At 41.0% G+C, this 18,662-nt stretch overlaps 2 protein-coding genes across 2 annotated transcripts; one reads left to right on the forward strand and one right to left on the reverse strand.

Annotated features, from left to right (window-relative positions):
* Window positions 1–1,186: 1,186 nt before the first annotated feature.
* Window positions 1,187–4,043, forward strand: LOC149283406 (exocyst complex component 8). Its single transcript, XM_089497647.1, has 2 exons — window positions 1,187–1,641; window positions 2,438–4,043. Exons 1-2 carry the CDS (start codon window positions 1,187–1,189, stop codon window positions 4,041–4,043), a joined length of 2,061 nt encoding a protein of 686 aa, XP_089353773.1.
* Window positions 4,044–8,308: 4,265 nt separating this feature from the next.
* On the reverse strand, window positions 8,309–15,698 carry LOC149283407 (translin-associated protein X-like). Its single transcript, XM_089497630.1, has 6 exons — window positions 15,683–15,698; window positions 14,563–14,679; window positions 13,559–13,673; window positions 12,221–12,351; window positions 9,625–9,737; window positions 8,309–8,710 (listed from the first exon to the last, which is right to left on the reverse strand). Exons 1-6 carry the CDS (start codon window positions 15,696–15,698, stop codon window positions 8,309–8,311), a joined length of 894 nt encoding a protein of 297 aa, XP_089353756.1.
* Window positions 15,699–18,662: the final 2,964 nt, after the last annotated feature.

The following is an 18,662-nucleotide window of genomic DNA, read 5'->3' on the forward strand; positions in this document are numbered from 1 at the left end:
GGTCTGTACAACACTTTTTTAGGTCGGTTGTCTTATAAAAGGTAAGTAAGAAGGTCCTTCTATTAATTCATAGTCTGGTGAAAGAAAAAGTAGGTCTGTAATAAAAATAAGAGAGCTAATACCCACCCTTAAAATTAATAGCAGGAGAGATGACAAACCTTGCAAGAACCACAAGCAATTATAAACCTGTGGAAACAATTATATAGCTGGCAGGTTTTTGGCCGCCAAAAAGGTATCACATGATTTTGTCCACCTTTGAAAATGAATGGAAGGTGTTCTTGCTTCTGAGGTTGTGCCAACTCATATGCCATGACAGTCCTGATACAGATGACCACTCTTGACATCATGACAACTGCAATGTTTTAAGAAACGTATGCACTGTGATACCAGTTGGTGGAAACTAACTCGAATGGTATGTGTGGACCTAACATGAAGCAGAAAATGTGGTCACCCAGATGGATTGTATGCTACTGCTTAGGACTACCTCTGGGACAGAAAGGGGTAGGTTTTAAGTGAAAAGATGGCTTTTTTTTTATATCTCCCAAATGTTTTAGGTGTCCTAAATAGGGGAGGTGCAGAGTGGGGCTCTCGTGACCTGGAGAAACGGCGCTTTATCATGAGTCTCTAGAAGAAACCTGGAGCGTTCCCAAGTATATTCGTAGGACATGTCATTTTCTATAAGCATCCCATTGTGCATCATTTCAAATGGCCAAAAAATAACACTTAGGAGTGTTTGGCGTGTGTGTATAGAGCCCAGGGCTTTACCGAGAATTTTATGTTTTGTGGACTATGTATATGTATTTGTGTAACCGCTTAAGCCATTTTGAAGAAGTATTCATTTTATTTATACTTTATAAATGAAATATTTGGTCACACTATATTTAGTACTGTATAAAAGGATAGTTTTTTGGTTTTTTTTTTACTCCATAAAGAATATTGGTAATAGAACAAAAACACGCAAGCGTCTATTTGCTCCGTTTGTCCACTAAGAAACAATTTGATCAATTATCCCTTAAACAAATTATACCAAACTTTCCCTTAACAAAGATGGCGGCTTTGACGTTTGACTTTATTCTAGCTCCGCCTACCATGTTGACAGGAAGCTGTGCGGGCATGACAACAGCCCCACTTGCGTGCGTTATCTGCTTTCTTAGACCGGTTCTTGGTGCTATCGGATATAGTAGTCATGGCAGAGATCGGGGGTGGCAGCTTGGTACATCGGCTCCGAACGAAGTTAGAGTCAAGCAGCTTTCAGTCCGATCAGTACGTGAAGCAGCTCTCCCAGCAGTCAGACGGGGACAGAGACCTGCAAGAGCACCGGCAACGGATCCAAAGCCTAGCGGACGAGACCGCCCAAAACCTAAAGCGCAATGTTTACCAGAACTATCGGCAGTTCATCGAGACCGCCAGAGAGATCAGTTACCTGGAGGGCGAGATGTACCAACTCAGCCACATCCTCACCGAGCAGAAGAGCATCATGGAGAGTGTCACCCAGGCCTTGTTGCAGACCGACCGCTCCGAGGCCGCACGGGAACTACAGGCCGCCTTCCCTAAGGAAGCCGATGAGGGAAAAGTCAGGAACCTGACCACACTGCTGGAGAAAGTGGAGGGGTGCAAAAATCTCTTAGAGACACCCGGGAGGTAGGTGCAGGTGTAGGTGTGTGTGTGGTCAGTGTGTGTATAATGTTGGCGTGAGCTCTGTAATCATGCAGCTTTATTAATGTGTGACATGGTTACAAAATGAACATTTATTTATTATAACTGTTGTTCAGGGAGGACTATTTAGCTTGCTCTAGAGCAGCGGTTCTCAACCTGTGGGTCGCGACCCCTTTGGGGATCGAACGACCCTTTCACAGGGGTCGCCTAAGATCAGCGGAAAACACACATTTCACAATATACAATGACATAATTTTATGGTTGGGGGTCACCACAACATGAGGAACTGTATTAAAGGGTCCCGGCATTAGGAAGGTTGAGAACCACTGCTCTAGAGTGGTGTTACTAGTTGCATTTATTCACCTGATAGAGGAGTAGGGGAATAGACTAAATTGCATATTTTTTCAATGATGAAAATATAGGGTTATAGAGAAGAGTGTCTCCGATATTTTATATATTCAGACTTAGAGCCGCATAAGCAGAGCTGTGGCCCCCTTTTTAGATCTCGTGAAGGACCTCTTGAGAGTTTATGGCCATTTCCATAGTGTTGGTCCACTAAAAGGGTTTCACAAACATCTGTGGACAACCTTGTAGATCCATAGAGTAGCATAAACTACAATTAAGCTTAATTATCCCATCCAAAATCCAGGAGCCAACTAGAACAATTGAATTACATGCTAGCAGAGTGGTCTCTCACCCAAATCAATGCAGATTTCCAGCATCCACTATGGTATTCTTGGGAATATATTTAAAATGTCTTCTTCTTTGTGTTCTTTAATAGGTACTTGGTGTATAACGGTGACCTGACAGAGTTTGATGTGGATAACATGGTTCTCATCCAGAAAGTCCATGCCTTTCTGATGAATGATTGCTTGCTCATTGCCACAGCTTTACCGAACCGCAGAGGAATGTACAAGTACAACGCGCTTCATAACTTGGATGACCTCGCTATAGTAAACGTCAAGGAGAATCCGCCCATGAAGGATATGTTCAAGATTCTCATGTTCCCAGAGAGTCGTATTTTCCAGGCAGAGAATGCAAAGATAAAAAAAGAGTGGCTGGAGGTATTGGAAGAAACCAAAAAGAACAAAGTGTTAAATGAGAAGCGTAAAAAAGAAGAGGAAGCTCCGCGTTCGCCTGTCGTGTCAGATGTGTCATCAAACCCATTTGTTGAAGAGGAGACCTCTGATGAAGAGCTGGTGGATCTGACTCTTGAATGGATCCAGGAGCTTCCTGAAGACTTGGATGTTTGCATCGCTCAGCGGAATTTCGAGGGAGCAGTTGATTTGCTCAATAAACTAAATAGCTATTTAGAAGATAAACCCTTGACCCATGCTGTAAAGGATTTGAAAGCTAAAGTGGATGGTAGGATACGACAGCTAACTGATGTGCTCGTGTTTGAACTGTCCCCAGACAGGTCTTTGAGAGGAGGTCCAAAGGCAACCCGCAGAGCAGTTTCTCAACTTATTCGCCTGGGGCAGTCCACTAAGGCTTGCGAGCTGTTCTTGAAGAACCGCGCAGCCGCCGTGCACACTGCGATACGCCAGCTAAGAATTGAGGGAGCAACCTTACTTTATATTCACAAACTGTGCAATGTATTCTTCACCAGTTTGCTAGAGACAGCAAAGGAATTTGAGATGGATTTTGCTGGCAACAACGGATGCTATTCTGCATTCATCGTTTGGTCTCGCTCTGCTCTGAAGATGTTTGTGGATGCGTTTAGTAAGCAGGTGTTTGATAGTAAGGAAAGTCTCTCCACTGCCGCAGAGTGTGTGAAGGTTGCGAAAGAGCATTGCAAGCAACTGAGTGAAATAGGCTTAGACCTCACCTTCATACTCAATGCCTTGTTGGTGAAAGATATAAAAACGGCTTTGCAGAGGTGCAAAGACATCATTATTGAGGCTACAAAACATCGTAACTCAGAGGAAATGTGGAGGAAAATGAATCTGATGACGCCCGAGGCTCTTGGGAAGCTGAAGGAAGAGATGAGGAGCTGTGGAGTGATTAGTTTCGACCAGTATACCGGTGATGACTGTTGGGTTAACCTTAGTTATACCATCGTGGCCTTTACAAAACAGACTATGGCCTTTTTGGATGAAGCACTGAAGTTGTACTTTCCGGAGCTGCACATGGTCCTGCTTGAAAGTTTGATGGAAATAATCCTTGTTGCTGTTCAGCATGTGGACTATAGTTTGAGATGCGAGCAGGAACCTGAAAAGAAAGCGTTTATTAGACAGAACGCATCGTTTTTGTATGATACTGTCCTACTGGTTGTGGAAAAACGATTCGAAGAGGGAGTCGGGAAGCCGGCCAAGCAATTGCAGGATCTGAGAAGTGCATCTCGATTAGTTCGAGTTAACCCAGAGAGTACAACATCTGTCGTGTGATTTGCACAATACCGTTTTAATTGTTAACCTTGCTTGTATCCTGCTTTGTGGTCATTTTGCCGATAGGCTTTGGTTAAGTTCTGTATGACGGAGGAAATTTTATATCAACAGCTTCTCTCATCGAAATGCATGTGGATTATTTTGCTGTTATGTGTTACTCGTATACTTTTGTACGTTTAACAAATGCTATGATATCTCGTAAAAAAGGGTTGTCATTACTGGAAAAAATTTGGTAATTCTATTGTCTGTTCTCTTTGCTTGAAGCTTTTCATCGATCTTTCACTGGCTAAATACTTGAATGACTCTCATGACGATCGGTAGCCTACAGAGCAGTGTCATTAACTACGTCACTTAACATCAGGAGAGTGTGGGTCTCCATACTTGATCATCCTGAATTTCAGAATGTTGCTGCATTATCAAGCTAGGACTCATTTAACCCCTTAATGACAAAATCCATTGTTTTCAATGGGTTTAGGGACCGCCCATTGTCCTTAAGGGGTTAATAGGTTTAATTCTCTCATACAAATTACTAAATGCTGGGAATGACGAGGCGAAAATGGATGTTGGGTGGTACTGATCCCCCTACAATCAGTTTATGCCCGGTGTTTAACTCATGTTCCGGGCCCCTATTAGAAGAAAATAGTTTCTTGTATTGAAACTATTACTTTATACAAATTATACATTCTATGATTCACTGCGCTGAATAACCCAGTGTTTACAGATTAAAATAAGAACTATATTATGTTAGACCATGTGAGCAGCCCTCTTAACTGTTCCCAGTCTCTGTGTGTTTATTTCTCCCCATTTAGGTTATCTCAACCCTATTGTTAAGTTGTTGATTGTTAATACAGGCAGCCTTTGTAAAAATATGGCGAAGGGAAGAAAAAAACAGCATGTTGATTAAATATGCTATATTGGGCCACCGTATATATTTTGTTTAACCCAAACTCCCACAGCAACCATGGTGTGTGTGTATATAATGGTATACACATAAACGTATTAGTTGGTTTGTTATCCTGTACTTATGGATAACTAGAATACCTTTCTAGTGATTGTTGTTAACGATATATATATAATGTGTGTGTTAAAAACAATGACACAGTGTCACTGCTCTGTGTCTGGAACACTCATGTTACAAGGGGCGTGGAGGTGCATCTGCCAACAGCAGAAGGGCCGAACCGGCACATGGATTTGGTTGAATGCTAACATGAAAGTAGTTGGAAATAAAGTGTCATTTTTACAACTGGCAGATTAACTAATTGTGTGTGTATATATTTTTTGTTACACAATTATGTTGAGGTGGCAAATTCTTTAGAAATGTTCACATAAATGCATTTGTTGGTTTCAAAACAGGATTCCTGGATCTTGCAACTGTGTATGTATATTAGCTGTAGGCATATTTATCCAATCTTTTGATATAATCTCAATAAAGCACACATCTTATTAATATTGCTTTAATGTTCTACCTTTCACATTGCTGAAATCTCACTGATTTGTTTGTTTGCATGTTAAGAGCCGAGGTTTTTCTGTGCTTAACCTCAATGTCTTTTTTTTTTTACCATATCAGTGATAAACACACTATTGCCAAAATAAAGTTTTAGGGATGCACCGATATTTCAGTGGCCGAAATGGGCATTATCGGCAAAATGCAGAAATAATAATAATTTTTTAAAAAACAGGCGAAAATCATCATCCGCAGGGGCTGGGCTGCTTACCCGTGAGTTGGTCGCACACACGCTGCAAGTGACGTCTCGTTGTACAGGCCAGGAGAACCAGGAACCCAGCTGAGTCACGTAAATGCACGTCCCATGACTCTTCTCCGTTCCTTTTTCCCCTGGGGGTGAGAAGTTGCGCGCACAGCAATACAGAGGGAAGCATCGGCCCCTGGAGAAGTCTGCGATTGAGAGATCTGCAGTTCAGGTAAGAGGGTGGGGGAGGGTATATGAATGAGTGAATGTTTGTGAATTAGTGTATGTGTGTGTAAGTGTGGGAGGGGGAATAATAGGCCTGTAATCACACTCCTATCATGCCCAGGTTCTAGCATGTACTGGCTGCCTGAGCATCATGGGAGTGTGATTGCTGTTAGCACTTATATATATATATATAATTGCCATGTGTTTTTGTTTTGTCCAATTTTGGTGTTACTTTTAAAAAGTGGGGGTTTTTTTTAAACCTGGGGGGGGGGGATGGGCATTTTCGGCCAAGCGAGTCCTGAATTTTCATTTCGGTGCATCCCTATAATGTTTCAATAAAAGGATGCTCGCTTAGCCTGTCATCAAACAGCATTGCTGAACATCAGAACACAACTGCAATTCCATACGTTCTCAACTGGGTGCTGGGTTCACACTGAGTGGTGCTATCTATGGCAATGAAGTGTCAATGCAGGGAAAGATGAGGGGGACTGGTCCCCTGCAGTTCTGTACACAGAAATCGAAAAGCGAGTGCTCAATCAACCTGTTTCATTTTTTTCTACTTCTAACTGGTTTCTCAAGCAAAATGGGCTGAACTTATGCTTTGTAGGTGGTGTATATAGATATATACACACACACACACATTAAATGTAGAGGCAGTAATTAGATATTTCTCAGGACATAGATCTACCCCTGGAGCCAGGTAACTTTGGCTATGAAAACTTTTCATGTTTCCATTGATTTCAATAGAAAAAATGTCCTGGCTGCTAAAAATATGAGGTTCTCTGCAAACATGTATCCAGCCCTGATCGCAAGGGGGCTAAAAGATCATATAGTTAACTTAAATTTGCTTCAATATAGAATATACCATATTTGCTCGATTATAAGACGACCCCCCCCAAATCTGAATATTAACTTATGAAAAAAGAAAAAGCCTGAATATAAGACGACCCTATAGGAAAAAGTTTCACCAGTAAATGTTAATTCATGTAAACTATGTGAACAATTGTTTGCTAATAAAAGCTATGATTGAGAAAAATATTTTGTTTTTATTTTTTTCAACCTGCCCCCCCAGTTATGCACATCTGCCCCCAGGCTTGCCACTCTGCCCCAGAAATGCCTTATACCCCATATATGCCACTGTGCCCCATGATATGCCTTTTAACCCTCTAAATGCCACTGTGCCCCATGATACGCCTTTTAACCCTCTAAATGCCACTGTGCCCCATGATATGCCTTTTGACCCCCTATGTGCCACTGCCTCCAGAAATGCCTTATACCCCTATATGCCACTCTGGCATTTAGGGGGTTAAAAGGCATATTATGGGGCAGAGTGGCATTAAAGGGGTTAAAAGGCATTTCACAGAGCACTCTGCCTCCAGAAATGCCTTACACCCCCCATTTAACACTCCCCCTCCCTCCTCCAAACTTACCGGTGCTTCTGAGTTGGGGGGGCGCATAACAATCGCCCCCCCAATCGCTGCGGGGGATCTGGATCTTAGTCTCATAATCAGATGACCCTGATTATAAGACGAGGGGTATTTTTCAGAGCATTTGCTCTGGAAAAAAATCTTGTCTTATAATCGAGCAAATACGGTATACATTCTCTCAGTACTGCTACATTCTAGTATAAACCATTTTTTTCCCCAATTATATCATCATAAAACTTTTATTCAACAAAAGACCATTTCATAGAATGTGTGAGAACATTTTTTGTGAAAAGAAGTTTATCTCCAGAAAAAACAACAATTGTAATGTACTTGTGTCGTCTATGTGGTCTGTTTTTTTGTACATTTTTACACTTTAAAGTATCTACACTGTGTCAAAAACATGACTGATTATTTAATGGACAGTAATAGGATATCAAGAGAAACAAGGAAAAAAAAAAAAATGTTTTAAGACTAGCAAATATTTTTATCCAGGACGACAATAAAAAAAGCAAACCTTGTTAAATAAGTCCTGCTTAAGTGGGGCAAATTGTTTCTGAAGTTATATCTGAAGTAGGTCCCGGATATTCAGCTGGGATTTAAGAAAACAAAAAAAAAAACTGTACAAAACAAATACCTTGTATATTTGAATACACATCACAACTACAAATATAAAACAAGATCAAGCCAATAATCACGGTAAACAGATATATTTACATAAATCATTAAAACGAAAAAAAAAATAACAGTAATGTTTTAATGGATTAACTCTGTATAATATCTGTAACAAAACACTTTGTACAATTTTTATTCCCGACAGTATATGCGCGTTAAACTTATTTCCCCTCTTACTATTCTGAAAGAGCTTAAAATTCGAAGTAAACTGTATCTGTATCGTATCTCCTTGTTCACCGCCAAACTATATAATTTAAGAAATGCCCTCATCGTGTTCAATTATGTCAGTTTTGGCTGAAAATAAATCTGCGAGCATGTGCTTTGGTATTTCGGAGCCCCTCACTTTCAGAGTGTAACAAGCATTCTCCACTTTGCCAAGGCTCTGCTTTAAGGCGTACAGCTTTCTTGAAATTTCGTAGGGTCCCGTGTTTCCGATGTAAGAAAAGCCGTCGAAGATCTCTCGCAAGAACTGACTCAGTTCAAAAGGTGTGTCGATGTCTCCGTTGCCGACGCTACCAATGCAATAGCGCATCAATTCGCCGGTGAGATCGGCTACGCCGAGCAGATAATCGACTGGGGTCACCTGGAGGCTCAAGACGTTTGGCTTAATTTCAGTAGCATCCCCCAATGAATGATCAGGTGAATTATTTACAGTCTGAAAAAGGTGGAAAACAAAAACACACACATTTGGTTATTGAAATACTAAAGCCAGATTTCAACTGTTTTAAACCGGACATCTTTCATATACACCTGGACATGGACTAGATTTTCATAGCAACACCACACATAAATGTATACAAGAACAGAATATGATATGGGCAACATTAACCCCTCCGAGACCGGCTTTTGGGTACCGCATCTTCAGAAGCGATCACGTGCACGGAACTGAGGGGGATTGGCTGCCACAGATCGCTGGGGTCACCCAGCGGCAAGTAGCAGCCACGCTGCGACGCTGGATCGTGCATCATCAATGGCGTACCTGGTACGTCCCGGTCTTGAAGAGGTTAAAGTTAGCGTTACTATCTTAAAGATTAAATGTATATGTGTGCATGTGTGTGTGCTCTGCACAACGGGATGTGAAAGGGTGCACATCTTTTCTGCTGCGGGCTAATAGTGCTCTATATTCTGCGTGGCGGATGTTCATGTTGGAGAGGCAGCAAGAAACGGCAACATGCGTGAGGAAACAGGAAAGGAAATAGTAACTAGAATTACTGGAAACCGGTAAAGACAGCAATCCACAGCAATGATCTTGGCACAGATCAACTTGCTGGAAGGAAGTTGAATAAAATGTATGCAGATTTCCGTCATCTTCCTTAGGCACACAATTGTGCACTGTGTATATATATCCAGTACAGGGCATCAAAAGGCACAACCACCATGGGGATAACGTGCTAATATAATCAATTGAAAACTAGCATTTGCATATGTGCAAGCACAATTATACACACATACACCCCCCCCCCCCAAAAAAAACATTTTTAAATGTCTTTTATCAAAACTAAATATGAAACAGTTATAAATAAGAAAAACAATTGCAAAACTGCAAACATTAGTGCTTACTGTGGCAACATCATTAATAGGTTCTTCAAATATTAATTGTTTATTGATGTCTTCAAGACGGAAAAGGGTTCGAGTTTTAATGAAATGCTGGAATGTGACCGCTTCTACGTATTCTTGTAGTCCTATCAACAGGAAGCAAAAAGTTTACATTTTAATTATTTATTACATAAATGGATAGTACCCATGAAAATGAATATCTACAAATGCAAGTGTTATTAGTGATGGGCACATTATGTGTGGGGACACACATAGTGCCCTCTATTAATATTGGCACCCTTGGTAAATATGAGCAAAGAAAGCTGCGACAAGTTGTCGTTACGTTTAACCCTTTGATCTCTTAAAAAAAAACAAACAAAAAAAAAACAACCACTCTGTTCTGATGGATCTCAAACAATTACGCGCGTACACAACACAAGTTTATGCAAATAGAAAACGTGTGGCACGATTATTGCCACCCTTTTAATCAATACTTTGTGTCTTCTACCATAACGCCTGATGCGGATGGAGAATGCATGGCGAGGGATCTATGACTATTCCTACATTGTTTTTCTTTTATTAACCTGTGTTGTGTTTGCATTTGTTTAACCCCTTAAGGACCGGGCTCATTTTTTCTTTTTGTACCCTGTGGGACCGAGGCTGTTTTAACACTTTTGCGGTGCTTGTGTTCAGATGTAATTTTCTCCTCACCCATTTAGTGTACCCACACATGTTATATATTGTTTTTTTCAGGGCAAGATGGGCAGATACCATATGTGTTGATCATATTATCTTACTATAAAACAAATAATAAAACATGGTGAAAATTTGAAAACCTTTTATGACTTTTCTTTGAAAACTAGCTAAAAACTAGCTAAATAGATTCTACTACTTGTCCTGAGTTTAGAAATACCCAATGTTTTTATGTTTCTTTGCTGTTTTTTTGTAAGTTATTGGGCAATAAGTACAAGTAGCGTTTTATGATTTCCAAACCTTTTTTTTCCAAATCTGGTCATTCTGCCTCCATCTCCTCTTTGGAACATCTTTGAAGACGGTTAACTCAATTAATCCCCATCAAACCATATATTTTTGAAAAATAGACACCTCAGGGTATTTCAAATGCTGGTATTTTAACCCTTTTCCATGCACTAATTATACAACCACACTTTGTCAAACAACACTCCAATATGTGTTCAGCAACATCTCCTGAGTATGGTGATACCCCACATGCATAGGTTTGTCAGATTGTTTGGCTGGTAAAAGGCTACTTTTGGGACATGCGTAATTCAGGTAGTCATTTGGTCATTCTGCCTCTATATCCTCTTTGGAACATCTTTGAAGCCGACTACTTCAATTTACCCCATCAAACCATATATTTTTGAAAACTAGACACCACAAAGTATTTCAAATGCTGGTATTTTAACCCTTTTATGCATGAGATTCTACCACCTGCCTTTGCCAAAATTTAATTTTGTATTTTTTTCCACACAAATTGTACTTCAGGAATGAATTCATAGCTCCTGGTATGCGTCACAATCAAACAACCCCCCAATGTGTTTTCAGCAACATCTCCCGAGTGCAGCGATACCCCACATGCATGGGTTTGTCGGGTTGTTTGAGATTTAAAATCCCACATTTGGGAAGTGCGCTTTTTTTTGGTCAGTCTGTACCTATGCCCTATCTTTGAGCCTGGCCACTCCAATTTACCCCATCAAGCCATTTTTTATTAAATTAGACACCCCTTGGGTATTTGAAGTGCTTTTATTTTAACTCTATGTTGAGATTATTTTTTTTTTTTTAGAAATTTTAGCACTTGCTCAAAATAATAAACTTTTTTTTTTTACACATTTTGCTGGTACTGGATGGTTCCTCTGGTGACATCACTGCATAATTATTTTTAAATGTTAACATTTTTTTTTATTTTTTTTTTAGCATTTTTTCACCCATAATTTTTATTTTTTGAATATTTTACAAATCACATTGTGATTAGAAAGCTGGGCTCCATTGACTTGCATGGTTGAATGCAGTACCTGTATTCAACCTGCAAGTGGAGCCAGAGTTCTCTAGAGGGTCTGGAGACCTTCTAGTGAACTTTTTCATCTTTATTAATTTTTTTTTTTTTTACAGGCCGGCCGCCATCTTGCGGATGACGAAGTTCACTTGCAGCGGCGGCTGTGACCTCTCTCCAGAGCGGTCACAGCCCGTCATGGGGGTAAGTGTTTGGTGTCGCTGAATGCCTCCTGATCGAGGCATTCCAGCGACACCATTGAAGTTTAGGAGGCTAAATGCTTTTAAAACGGGCGTCCGCCGCCATACAATGTATTAAGGATGTTGACGCCCAGGGGAGGGGCCAGACATGGCCCCCGATGCCGATCTCAACGTTACCGAATGCCTCGACATAGAGGGATTACAGCAACGCCGTTTAAGCGAAGAAAGTGATCGTTGATCACTTTCTAAGCTTATTTAATTTTTTGACGGTTCAAAGGTCATTAAGGGGTTAATATCCATGAGAGCAGAGTATTTTTGAATACATTAGAGATTTGCTGTAAGTAGTGTCATATGTACCCATTTCAGTATATGCCAATCATTGTGAATAAAGGAACATTTAAAGTATCAATTTGGTTCTTACCGGGTGTAAAAGCTCTGTGATACTGATACAAGTCTTCTCCTACTAACTCCTGAGCGACTTGCTTTATTTTTTGACGAATAACATCCAGCTTGGTGTCAGATTCATTAAGTATTTCGTCTTTGTTGAGATCACTGTAAAATAAAAAAAAAATAAAATAAAAAAAAAAATGGAAATCTCATAAACAACATTTATAAATAATGAACGCCTTCAGAATTAAGCCTGGGACCACAAGCTACAATAAACCCACTGCATCAAGCCAAGTTAATATGGTGCTGGGCACATAGGACAGATGAATATGTCGTCGGCAATTGAAACAATAGGGTGGTTCTGCTCCGAGGGTTTGTATTTAGCTCTTGTGGATAACTAGGCACCATCCCTCATCTACATTGTTCCATTACAGGAAGCAGACCATGTCGTCCACAAATTTAGAGCGTGAGCACCAATCCCTCATAAATGAGCTGTTCTAATGAATCAAAAGACAGCAATGCGTCAATCAGATTGAAGCAATTTAAGGACCGCATGGTAAGAAACAGATATTGTTTTTACAAAAACATAGAATTTGACAGCCCATCTAGTCTGCTTGGTTGTTCCTGATTAAAGAGTCAAACCTTAATCAGTCCTTGGCCTTGCCTTCAGGATAGCCATATGCCCATTCCATGCATGTTTAAATCCCCTTACCATTTCCCTATGTGTCAGTGGCATCATTGGCTCTCCCACAAAGGACTCTGCATGCCATCAGGCTTTAAAGCTTTGCGCAGTGACGTTGTGATCCACAGTATAATCTTATCTGGGCTGGTAATAAAACCTCTCTGTGGAAATGTTTGCTATTTGCAATACCCCTGCCTCAAGAATTAAAAAGGGGCACGAAGGCCCAGGATTTCCTGGTTATCGTGAAGGTTATCTATTCTCCAACAATGGACCGACTATGCTTTTTGTAACATATTTTGCATTTTTGACCTTCTGCAAAGGCTTGAGGTGGGTAATTCAGGAAACACTTGACACAATGAGGGACTTATGTATTTGATCCCTTTTTTGGGAACTTTGTTGACCTCTATAATTGCAAAACTGAATTTTAGACAAGTCCAGCAAAATTAGAAATTTCGGAGGCGTAGAATTACGGAGCATGCCATCTAGCACACCCGTGGGCCGCTCCAAGACATCGTACCATACACACCGCTACAGCGGCAAATCAGGTGTTGTGGTATGTGGCCGCCGGCATAGAAACGCGTCATTACGTCTCCTTAGTGCCAGGGCCGCTTTCCTTGTTCTTAGGAGGCATGAAAGCATGTGACAATTACTATGACTGGTATGATATACAAACAAGTGTAAGACCAGTACCTTATGACTCTATGTAAAATGAAGATTGTGCGTTTGCTTTCAATTGTTATATCTCGGCCAAGCTTTACAAGACGTTCATACTTATCGTGCTTTGCATCAAGCTCTTGTTGAAATGCTGTGGGAGAAAAACAATATATATTAAAATACAAATATCAACCTCACGCATTATTAAACATTGCTGTCACCACCAGGGGTCTCCTTAGATGTGATAGAACAAGAATCAAAGGGATCGAAAAACAATATTATAGCCCCCCACAGCACATGATACATGACATTCTGCTTCGTGAAGACAGGAAGCTTCAACCATTTAAACCCAATGATATATTGTAAGGGCTTGTACCGGCCCCAACCCTTTACCATTCAAACGCAAAATAGCTTTCTTGTTTCCAATCTGTTTATCCACGTTACTATGATAGCAGCAAACGCTTAGCTGGGTTCCGGTAACTGAGGCACCCAAAGCGGGGTCACGTAAAAAGTCTGTTATGTGACCCTGCGGTAGTAGAGCGGCAGCAGCTCGCAGGGATAGCGGAAGCTGCAGTGAAGACAGTCTGAGCTGCATGGATAATGGAAAAGAGTGATTGAGTTTGTGTGTATGTAGGTATGTGTAAGTGTATGGTGTTTGTGTGTGTGTGTAAGTGAATATTGCTAAAGTGAGTGTGAGTGGTAGTGTATGCAGGTTGGGTGTATGTGTGAGTTTATCTTCCATCATGGTGTTAGCGAGTGTATGTTAGCATCAGATGGGTGACTTTGGTTTTTCAGTTCACACAGGGAAGAGAAAAGTAGTTGCTTGTGCCTGAAGTACAGATATTTCAAACTCCCTACTGCAATTATCTTTATCTTACTGAAAGTTTGTGATCAAGTGATCATCAGTCTGTGTGCTTTAAATGAAGTCCAGGAGAAATTGGATTATTTAAAAATTTCTGAGGCAACAATTTTTTTTTATTTATTTTTTTTTTTTTTTTTTATTAGGTTTGTCAGTAAGAGCAAAACATTAAAATACTTACATTTAAATGCAAGGATCACAGGTGACGAGGAGTCAACACAATTTCCTTTTTCCTCTTTCCTTTGTGATCGGGCAAAGTTTTCATGTTTGCGTTTTTTAAATCCACCGGACGCTTTTTCTAACAACCAAAATACATTATGTATATTACGTAGGTGAAAACAGTGTTGGTAAATTATCAACAATAATCGTATCCTTTACTCTCAGAACAAAATAAAATGATATAACATCTCGCTCTGGCTGGTCCTTTAGAATGCGCAGTCAGTGAGATGCCCCTTAGTCTTCTCACGTAGACACCTTCTTGGAAACAACCCGGTCATAGCGTTGCTACCCCAGTGTTGTCACTAAAATGCCAACTAGATGCCAATCATGGCAATACGGTTTGTGCCTTCAAGATATATCTGCCACTATTTGAGGTCAAGAACAAATTGAACATTCCAGCCCTCCTGAAACGGGGGAAGCAATTGGGCCAATGCCCGGGGGCCGCTACCTAAAGGTGCCATCAACATATCTTCATTGCCAGTCACACTGTTTACCCGGTATTTTATCGTCCATAGAAAAAATAATTTGACGGCAAATAAGAACCATTCGGTCCATCTAGCCTGCCCGTTATTCTTAATTCAAAAATAATAATTAAAAAAGTGTTACTGACACTAAACGCCAAGGCACGGACCCCAGATCATTAAAGGTGTTGTTCCACTTACACAAAACATGAATTACTCTAGCACACTAAGGAAAGAAACCATAGCGGAACCGTTTTGATCAAATGATCTCAAGCTGTAATGTATGAATACAGCAATAACAGTTGTGTTGAAAACTTAATAAATTACATTGGAGATATACGTTGTGCTTAAAAGTCTTAACAATACACACAATGGTGACGTTATACTGAAGGCTGTAGCACATTTAATCCGAGACAGAGCATAATAAACGAAGAATATTTAAATAGAATTTAAAAGGCATTTCATTTCACAATTCGCTACATGAAATATTCACGAAAAGCGAACTAGCCGGCCGTGTAATCGTAAAAAGGGCCAAGATTTAAATTACCCTCCAGCTATATGCCCAATTCTGAAATGGACCCGCTCAGATCACCACGGAACCGTACATTAACCCTTTCTCACCTTCTTTTTCGCTCATGATCGCTTTCGAAGCCAATAATATTAATATACCCTTTCCTCCTCTTCTCACTCACTCACTCACTCACACGCTAGCCCCTCAGAAAGAGCTCTCCAAACCATGGCCAGCAAAGCACGATCTATACAAGGACCTCAAACCTGGTACCGAACTCAAAATAACGTACGCCCCAATTATAAAGCGTTATCTCATGGTACGTAACACGTCTCATGTACAAAACATACGTTTTTAAATCGTATTATATGAAAGTACACTATTGCGCATTTGAGTCAGGATTATATCAGGACACCTAAAAAGTAGACGCGTTCGGAGGATCATGGGAACTGTAGTTCCGGGAGATCACATACTGTTGTGCTTCTTTTTCTGCTTTTCTGTTGGTAGTCGTATTGGAATAATTAACTCTTTGGTTGCTCTGTGCTCAGTCTGTTAAAGTAAAGTTCCATTTAATATTACAATATAATCTTGTTCCCTAAAAAAGTGAGATGGAATTCTCACCATTTTAAAGACCAAAAGGCTGAACACATTTAAAAGTAGCTGTAATTTATAAATACATTACTTCAAATATTCCAAACTAGAAAAGAATAGGGCTACATCTTTTTTTCTTGACATAATGAAACACTGACTTTTCAAATTCTTGAAACAATTTACTTGCAACAGAAAATAAGAAGTGAAACCCATCCATATTTTGGACCGAATTCATAATAAAGATAGTGATATCAACATTGGCCGCATAACTTATCATCATCGCTATCCTCATCATCATCGCCATCTTTTTGTTGGCCATAGCCTTCCATGATCTGCTGAATTTTGTCTCTGTGTTTGTAAAAACAGCGACGTAGAAGGCAGCCGCATACGAGCACAAGCAGCATCCCCTCACCTAGAGAGCGGTTTTCAGTCACTTTAGCTTGTGCTCCCTCTTCTTCTGGGGTGTTCATATGCCCTTTACAGTGGGAAGTGGCATAACAAAGCCATTTGATGCCAGCAAAACAAGTGCATACCAAGATACCACACACACAAACATACCCAGGCACTCACACTACCATACCCCAAGGACACACGTTCACACACCAGCATACCCAAACACACTTTCACTAACATACCCAGACACACATGCCAACATACCCAAAGACATGTTCTCACGCTAAAATACCCTCCCACACACTAACATACTAAAGACATATGGTTACACACTAACATACGCACATCTTTACTAGCACACACACATGTTCACATAGTAAAATGCCCACAAATGTACCCAAAACGTACGACACACAAACGTACCCAGAAATGCACACCAACATAACTACACAGAGACACGTTTTCACACTAAAAAATTCACATACACTAACGTACCCACACACACACAAACATCCTAGACAAACACACATATTCACACACTGACATACCCAAGCAGACACATGCTAAAACACCCAGGCAAACACACACTCACATAGATCTTTTACTCAAGCAAGCCTCAGCCAGTCCACATCCAGACAGACAGACAAGCAAGTACCGTATTGGCTCGATTATAGGCCGCACCTGATTATAGGCCACACCCTAAAAGTTAGGTGCTTTTTTAAAGAAAAATTTAGATTTTTTTAAAAAAAATACACATTAGTGGAATAGTAAAATAGTATTCTAACACACTGTATTTTAACATTTTTGGTATCTATTATGCAGTTAGTCAACATATGTTACATACAAACACAAAACCAATAGCTATTTTACTGCACCTTACTTATAGATATGCCCCTTTGCCCCCAGATATGCCACTCTGCCCCCGATATGCTGCTACCCTGCCCCTTCCAGATATGTTGCCAAACTGCACCCCCAGATATGCTGCTACTATGTCCCCTCCAGATATGCTACCACTTTGCCCCCCCGATATATGCTGCCACCCTGCCCCCTCCAGATATGCTGCCACTCTGCCCCCCCAGATATGCTGCCACCCTGCCCCCTAGATATGCACCTCCCCTCCTAGACTTACCAATGCAGACTCCCGGGTGTCTAGCGGGGCCGGGAGAGGACATCTCTGGGGGAAGTGCCGGCAAGGGAGATTGTTTAAGCACATCGAGCAGACGTGCCGGCAGCGGAGGCTGTTTACGCACATCGCCTCAGCCGGCGAACGTCTGTGCAATGCGCTTAGACAACCTCCTGTGCCGGCACTCCTTCTGTGGAAAGTGCTGGCAGGGGAGACTGTCTCAGCACATCGCGTAGACGTCCACAGCTGCCGGAGAGTAGGATCCAGGTCCCCTGCAGCGCTGCGGGTGATCTGGATCCTAACCCTGCTGCCCGCCCAGAACTGCATGTTCCGGGCGTCGGGGCGATACGAATTGCGCATTCCTGCGCTAAACCCCGATTATAGGCCGCACCCCCACTTTAAAGACTTAAAGTGGGGGAAAAAGTGCGGCCAATCAACCTGACATCCTGGTGTTAGACAAGGACCAGAAGACAGCGGCAGTGATAGATGTAGCAGTCCCAAGTGACAGCAACATCAGGAAGGAGGGGTACGAGAAGCAGCAGGGCCCGAAAGAGGAACAGGAGTTAACGTGGAGAGTGAAGGCCAAAGTGGTCACAGGAGCACTTGGGGCTGTGACTCCTAAGCTGGGAGATCGGCTCCAACAGATTCCAGGAACGACATCAGAATACTCTGTCCAGAAGAGCGTGGTCCTAGGAACAGCTAAGATACTGTGCAGAACCCACAAACTCCAAGGCCTCTGGTAGAGGACCCGAGGTTGAAGAAGACACATACCACCCATAGGGTTGGGAAGGTTAATATATATTATATATATATATATATATATATAATATTAAACAGTCTATCCTATTTTAATACTCCAAAGTTTCCTTTCTCAAAGAAATTGGGAATTTCTAGATTTTGCCTTTAACAAGAAATTCCAAGTTGGGCACAAATTATTCAACAAATACAATATCCATACAAAATGGAGAAACATATATATATAATGT

The sequence above is a fragment of the Sceloporus occidentalis genome, unplaced genomic scaffold, assembly GCF_023333645.1.
Source record: "Sceloporus occidentalis isolate IW3139 unplaced genomic scaffold, rSceOcc1.0.p SCAF_105, whole genome shotgun sequence".
Classification (NCBI taxonomy): domain Eukaryota; kingdom Metazoa; phylum Chordata; class Lepidosauria; order Squamata; family Phrynosomatidae; genus Sceloporus; species Sceloporus occidentalis.

What these genes read in the sequence shown, in the direction of transcription:
- LOC149283407 (XM_089497630.1), bottom strand. An exon ending in TGTGATCCTTGCATTTAAAT is followed by an intron (nt 13,674 to 14,562) that starts GTAAGTATTTTA and finishes TTTCTCCCACAG; the next exon opens with CATTTCAACAAGAGCTTGAT. An exon ending in TTGAAGAACCTATTAATGAT is followed by an intron (nt 8,711 to 9,624) that starts GTTGCCACAGTA and finishes CACCTTTTTCAG; the next exon opens with ACTGTAAATAATTCACCTGA.
- LOC149283406 (XM_089497647.1), top strand. Translation starts at nt 1,187, where the DNA reads ATGGCAGAGATCGGGGGTGGCAGCTTGGTACATCGGCTCCGAACGAAG. An exon ending in CTCTTAGAGACACCCGGGAG is followed by an intron (nt 1,642 to 2,437) that starts GTAGGTGCAGGT and finishes GTTCTTTAATAG; the next exon opens with GTACTTGGTGTATAACGGTG.